General features: G+C 44.9%; 1 protein-coding gene across 2 annotated transcripts; it reads left to right on the top strand.

The window, feature by feature from the left end:
- The first annotated feature begins 861 nt into the window (after positions 1-861).
- LOC100191783 (carbohydrate transporter/ sugar porter/ transporter) lies at positions 862-6,231 on the top strand. 2 transcript variants are annotated; one of them, NM_001137208.2, is made up of 17 exons: positions 862-1,414; positions 2,438-2,478; positions 2,616-2,676; positions 2,807-2,909; positions 3,052-3,154; positions 3,253-3,306; positions 3,390-3,452; positions 3,559-3,608; positions 3,689-3,764; positions 3,873-4,073; positions 4,410-4,497; positions 4,768-4,853; positions 4,936-5,043; positions 5,133-5,177; positions 5,275-5,363; positions 5,519-5,562; positions 5,701-6,231. In NM_001137208.2, the coding sequence occupies exons 1-17, from the start codon at positions 1,225-1,227 to the stop codon at positions 5,802-5,804; spliced, it is 1,506 nt and encodes a 501-aa protein (NP_001130680.1). In that variant the 5' UTR covers positions 862-1,224; the 3' UTR covers positions 5,805-6,231. The 2 variants fall into 2 exon arrangements, with proteins under 2 accessions (NP_001130680.1, NP_001403214.1); NM_001416285.1 differs by lacking the exon at positions 862-1,414 and adding an exon at positions 1,818-2,086.
- The last annotated feature ends 336 nt before the right edge of the window (positions 6,232-6,567 follow it).

The following is a 6,567-nucleotide window of genomic DNA, read 5'->3' as shown; positions in this document are numbered from 1 at the left end:
ATCTCTTTCTCACAAAGAGCCTTAGAGTTTGTGTGCAGCCCACTCTCAACCGAGTACTAGTGAATAACCCGTCTTTTTTCTTTCTCCATATCTCTTACTTTCGCATCATCATAAGTTTGACGTGACATCTCTTATAACCTGTATGACATCAGTCTATTATACTCACTCTTAAGTGTATGTACAATTCCATCTATTAGGTGGTTTCTTAAGAGCAACTCGAGTAGTTCTCTAAAAGACTTTCTAAATCAATAATTTAGGTAGTTAACATGAAAACTATTCTCCAACAGTTCTCTAAATGAACTTTCTAAATTTAACAACTTGTCATCTAACCTCATTTTCTCTCTACATTTGGCAACCATTTAATAACTCCCTAAACAAAAATGTTGACTGCATTATATAATTTTTGTGACTTATTTTTTATGTGGATAGATACAAAACAAAATTACAACCTATATTTAGAGAACTATTGGAGAACTCAATTTTTTTTTACTCCAAAAGCTATTTAGCAACTTCTTAAATCTGTGATTTAGAGAGCTAAAATTTACATAACTATTGGAGTTGCTCTTAGGGTGAAAAATATAAGGAGAGTTCATCTCTACACGATTCTCCATACGCATTGTTTCTTAACTTCATTTATGATTCAGAGGCTCGGAACTGTACAGTTTCTTTGTTATCTATTGTACTTATAAAACCGTCTCACATTCTCGGAGTTGTATATAACTGAGACGATCAACTAAAATAATATAAAAATTATCTTAAAAGAGTCATTCCAAGAAGCCGTGCGGCGGTTAGTGAGATTCCGTGCGGCGCAATTAAACGACGTGACAATATGAAAGCGGGAGGAGGCGAGGAGGAAGCAGTATGGAACTCAAAGCAAACAAGCGTAGCGATTGTCAATGTCAAGTCGGATTTGGGCATCTCCAATGCGACGGCATGACACCGTAACAGAAGGGAATGCTCAGCTGGCACGTGTGTGCCATTATTAATTGTAGCGGCAGCGGCCTCTTCCACTCTCGCCTCGCCGTCGCCGTCGTCATCTCAGCTTTAATTCGCAGCAGGCGGGCAGTGGCAGGCCAGGCCACGGCGTCCAGCACCAGCTACGCCTGTGCGCGCGCTTGTGCAGTACCTACGTTGGTGGGTGGGTAGGTAGCTAGTGCGGCGGAGCATCGATCGCGCGGTACTCTCAGTTCCATCCGTCGAGAGATCGACCGGTCGTCGATCGACATGGCGGGCCGGGGAGGAGCCTCGGCGGCGGCGCCGTTGCTGGAGAAGACAGCGGCGGCGGCGGAGTCGGGCGGCGGGTGCTGCTACGTGGACGGGTGCCCCGGGTGCGCCGTGGACCGGCACAAGGCGGCGAACCCGGGCATTCCCTACGGCAACTTCATCTACGTCTGGATCGTCACCCTCTGCACAGGTAACGTACTCAGGTGCCATGGCGTCTCTTCTGTTTCCTTCCTTCCGCACCGTACGTACCTCTCACGCGTGCCATGCCCATGCCCATGCCCATGCCATGCGTCGGGGCCCCCAGCCCGAGCCCAGCCAGTGTTCTCCTCCTCCCCGGCGGCCGGCGCCTCCAATCCAAGGCCACTCGCCCGCACCGTCGCTTCGGTGGTGCGCGCTGCTTCGTGCATGCTGTGGTCGGTCCGGTCCGGTTCCGCGCGGCCTCCGCCTCCTCCTCTTCTCCTTCTGATTCCTGATCCACTGGTGCCGGGGGGCGTGCGTAACGTCCGGGACACGGCACGACCAAACCAGACCGGACCAGGCGGCATTTGCGCCTCGTCTCCTCCCACTCCCACCTGTACCTCCGTGTCTGCCTAGCCATTGCCCATTGGGAGAGCGCGCGCGAGCGAAAGAGAAGCGGTAGCTCCACCGCCTCCGCCAATGGCCGAGGAGGAAGAGGAGGAGCGCGGCGCGGCTCCCTTGCCCTTGCCCTTGCCCTTGCCGCGCAACGGCGAGGCCGCCGCCGCCGCCCACCGCCCAGAATGCCCCGGCTGCGTGTTCGACCGGCGGAAGGACGACCTCCTGCTCCGCAGAGCCAAGCCGTACCGGGAGTTCCTCTACATCTGGATCATCTCCCTCACCGCCGGTACGTACCCGCTACCGCGCGCGTACGCCATTAGGTTGTCGGAAATGGTTGTTTCTCTCCTTGCACTGCACTGATCGATCTACCTTCTCTTTCTCTTGTTGTTCTTCTGCTTCGTCAGCCCTTATTGCGGATGAGTTGTGTTGTCTGTACAATTCAGGGGGCAAAAAATTTTCTTAATCCCCCACCCCCACCCCACCCCGAAATAACCCCAAGATTCCGTATTATACTAGTAATAACTCGATTCACATTTCTTCTATGTTGTTATAGTATCCCTACCCTTACTTCTTTCAATAAACACTCCACCGTACCCATTGCGCTTCACTGCTTCTGATTTTTCTTATTTGTTTTCAGCCTTACCGATATCGTCGCTCTTCCCCTTCTTGTATTTCATGGTATGTGTATGCTTCCTTCTCCTTCTCTGGTTATTCAGGGCTTAATTTGTGCTACATCGCAACAATTAGCCAGTGCAATGATGCATGCCTTTTACCTAATTTAAGTGTCAACGTTGTCTTCTCTTACTATTCCACAGATAAGAGACCTGAATGTCGCTAAAAGAACAGAAGACATCGGGTTCTACGCTGGTTTTGTAGGTTAGTTCTGACTTCTGACGAACTGTTCGTTCAGGTTCAGCATGCTGGTTCTGTTAAGTGGTTAGCGCCTTGTGAGTTGTGACTGAGATGAGCTCATGAGCAATTCCACATATATGCTGGATGTTTCCAGGTGCCTCATTCATGTTTGGTAGATGCTTGACTTCAACAGTATGGGGCATAGCGGCAGACCGCGTTGGGAGGAAACCTGTTGTCGTGTTCGGCATTTCCTCTGTGTTAGTGACATCTTACCTCCGTCCTACCCTATGCAAACAGAACTAAGTGTTGACTAACAGTGCATCTGCTTCTGTTTGCTCCCGCCCTTCTCTTATTATTCAAACGTTTAAGTCTCTGAGCTCATTCTTTGTAATGTCCCAGAGTTGTGTTCAACACATTGTTTGGTCTGAGTGTCAACTACTGGATGGCAATAGCTACCCGGTTTCTGCTTGGTGCCTTGAATGGTTTGCTTGGACCGATAAAGGTACAGTGAATTTGCGACTTCTTTTTTATATTAGAAGATACATATATGTGATATGGACATACAGTACCATTAGTAACTTGATACCTGGTTCTTTGCAGGCTTATGCCATTGAAGTTTGCCGACCTGAACATGAAGCCCTAGCACTATCACTTGTAATACACTGATTTTATATTGGTTTGCTACTGTGTATTTTCTTATTTCAATGATTTTGAAATCCACCTTCTTGTAATTTTAGGTCAGCACAGCATGGGGAATAGGTCTCATTATTGGTCCTGCTCTTGGAGGCTACCTTGCACTGGTAGTTTTATTTTTTTCCCTCTTCAAATCCAAAAACAAAAATATCTTATTTAACAATCCTTAATTATATGTAAATGTCGATTCTAATCTAGTTAACTATGTGGCAGCCTGCAGAAAATTTTCCAACTGTCTTTTCACCTGACTCAATCTTTGGAAGGTATCTTTTCACATGGCAAAACCTAGATAATCTCAAATAATTTACTTACAGAGTACTTATTTCGTATGATAACTTGTCAGGTTCCCATATTTCTTACCATGCTTATGCACGTCAATCTTCGCTGCGGTTGTTCTCATAAGCTGCATATGGATGCCGGTATGTGAGATTGCTTTTGACTATTTTCATCTCACCATTTCCATGACGCTTGAACCAAATTTTGGTTCCTCCACTGCACATCTTAAATCATCTCACAATGTATTTTAGGAGACTTTGCACAAGCACAAAGTCCATGAAAATAGAAGTCGGAACATTGAAGCTTTGGAGGCCCGTCTGATTGATTCAAATGAAAAGGTTGAAGAAAGTGGTAGTTTAGATAGTAAGAAGAGCCTATTCAGGAATTGGCCATTGATGTCATCAATAATTGTCTATTGTGTCTTCTCCTTCCATGACATGGCTTACACAGAGGTATTTGTTTTTTGTTTGTTACTTACGAATCTGAAGTTTCGCAACTCCTGAGTACTATGCTTTAACAAGCTAGGTAGAATTAATGCATGTTATGAAACATAAGTACCCAATTAGAGACTAGAAGGATTTACTCTAAACTATGGTATATTTGTGTTGCTAACTAGTTACTTGAATATATAGTGCCTGTTATGAAGTAGAATTTTAACATGGATCCTATCAAACATCGGTTTCTGTCACAGGTTATGTAGATGTATGATGTGTGCTCTCTGTTACAGTACCTATCTAGCTAGAGGAAATTATAGCATGTGTCATGGCACTAATAAAAACTAACTCTAGGTGTTCTCTCTATGGGCTGAAAGCGACAAGAAGTATGGTGGGCTGAGTTTATCATCTGAGGATGTTGGTCAAGTGCTTGCAGTCACAGGTAAATGTTCCCACTCTTCTTAACGTCATTAACTTGCAGCCAGAAACCCATTGTTATCTAAAGTTCATGTACTATATATATAATTGTACCTACTGAACTTGTGACGTGTATACGAAGAAAGAGAAAACTTAATGATCCCCTGACGCGGAACATGACCTTTTAATTCCGTCATCAGTCCAGTACCATCACTGTGGTTCTCAAAACTTTGTGCATCAACTCTTTGTTATTGATCATACCAGCATTTACATTAGTTTACATCTTCCATTCCAGGTGCCAGTCTTCTTGTATACCAACTCTTTCTATACCCCAGTATCAATAAGGTTCTTGGGCCTATCAAATCTTCTCGAGTTGCAGCTGTGAGTAAAATACTCGGTTATTTAATTATTGAATTCCTTCTGTTCTCTCGGTATATCTTAGCTGCTGCGCTTGACCTTGCAGATCCTGTGCATACCCATCCTCTTTGCCTACCCCTACATGACGTACCTGTCGGAACCTGGATTATCAATCGTTTTGAATATTGCGTCAGTGATAAAGAATAATCTCGGTGTGAGTATTTTTTTTTGCTATTTATTTTTCCTTGCTGCATTGAAGTTTATTTGGTTTTAACTATTTTCATCGTTGGTGTGCGATATTAGGTCACCATCATTACAGGCACTTTCATCCTTCAAAACAATGCCGTGGTATGCACCAATCTATTCAGCTCAAAACTTCAAAAGTATTTCAAAGCGTCTGTCCTGCTAATCTGCGATTGACTGATGACCACGCAATTGATAACAGCCTCAGGACCAGCGAGGCGCTGCGAATGGACTGTCCATGACTGGGATGTCCTTTTTCAAGGCACTTGCTCCAGCAGGAGCAGGCATTGTGTGAGTGTAATCTGCTCCTTACTTCTACGTATATATACCCTAGTTGAACCCTCGCGCGCTAGTCCAGTGTCCACACATTACTGTACTACTTAGCAGCACTGCCAGACACGACCTGCTGCATGTGAGACTGACTGTTTGTCTGTGTCTGGATTCAGGTTCTCATGGGCGCAGAAACGCCAGCATGCGTTTTTCTTCCCAGGTAAAACTCGTTACCTCTTTCGACGAAAAGAAAAGAAAAGAAAAAGATCCGAAGCCATTTTGTCCCTGTTCTTTTTTGGCAGGGAGGGCTTTATATTTTTCCCTCGCCTAATTAACTTTCCTTGCTCCACTGGCACAGGTGACCAGATGGTATTCTTCCTCCTGAACGCCGTCGAGCTGGTCGGGCTTCTCCTCACGTTCAAGCCCTTCCTGGCAGTACCAGAGCAGTACGATACGAGATAGTTAGACGATCTATCTATCTATACAAGTTCTGGAACGTTCAAGACGATTCATCGTGTGCGGCTGTACCAGTGAAGGAGAAGCGCCAAAGCGTGTGCCCTTTACGCCGCGGAAGGTCTACAAACAGGGACATACTCCTATATAGGAAGATGCAATGCAAGAGCTGTGGTGTACTTTTAATTGTAGGTGATGTAGTAGTGTATGGTAGTATCAGCATTTTCTGCATTCATGAAATGCACACGCAGGTGGTGGGAAATGTGGGCATGGATCGAGAGTCGCTGCGCTGTTAAGTAGCAATAAATGTTAAGGTTCAGTGACTCGCTGTTATTTGTTGGGAATGAAATTACTGGGCATCTGTACCCTCGTTGTTTTATATCTGGCTGTTGGATTCTATTATTTCTTCAGAGTAATCTTTTTGCATCATGTCAGGAACACGATGAAGAGACTGGGAGAGGGCATTATGACTCCTGAAAATGCAATGCTTTTTAATTACACCCCTTCCGAGGTCCAGTCTTCTTCCGGCGTGGGATGGTTTCGGGCCGCCACCTGGTAGGTTTGGTTTGGCCCATGCTTCGGATTTTGTATTTCCTTTTCATTTTATTTTCCTTTCTCTCCCCTCGTGCTCGGCGTATGTACTCCATTAATTTAATCCTTCTTTTACTTGCTGGTATCATTCTATTAGTTTGTTTCAATGGCTCTATTTAAATTTATTTTTTATTGTCGTATTTCAGTATATATATTCATTTATTTATTTTATTTACATGTT

The sequence above is a fragment of the Zea mays genome, chromosome 4 (assembly GCF_902167145.1).
Source record: "Zea mays cultivar B73 chromosome 4, Zm-B73-REFERENCE-NAM-5.0, whole genome shotgun sequence".
Classification (NCBI taxonomy): Eukaryota; Viridiplantae; Streptophyta; class Magnoliopsida; order Poales; family Poaceae; genus Zea; species Zea mays.
The sequence above is the reverse complement of the archived record's forward strand: the minus strand, read 5'-3'. Positions and strand labels throughout refer to the sequence as shown.

What these genes read in the sequence shown, in the direction of transcription:
- LOC100191783 (NM_001416285.1), top strand. Translation starts at nt 1,882, where the DNA reads ATGGCCGAGGAGGAAGAGGAGGAGCGCGGCGCGGCTCCCTTGCCCTTG. An exon ending in GTGTTCGGCATTTCCTCTGT is followed by an intron (nt 2,910 to 3,051) that starts GTTAGTGACATC and finishes GTAATGTCCCAG; the next exon opens with AGTTGTGTTCAACACATTGT. An exon ending in TCCTTCAAAACAATGCCGTG is followed by an intron (nt 5,178 to 5,274) that starts GTATGCACCAAT and finishes AATTGATAACAG; the next exon opens with CCTCAGGACCAGCGAGGCGC.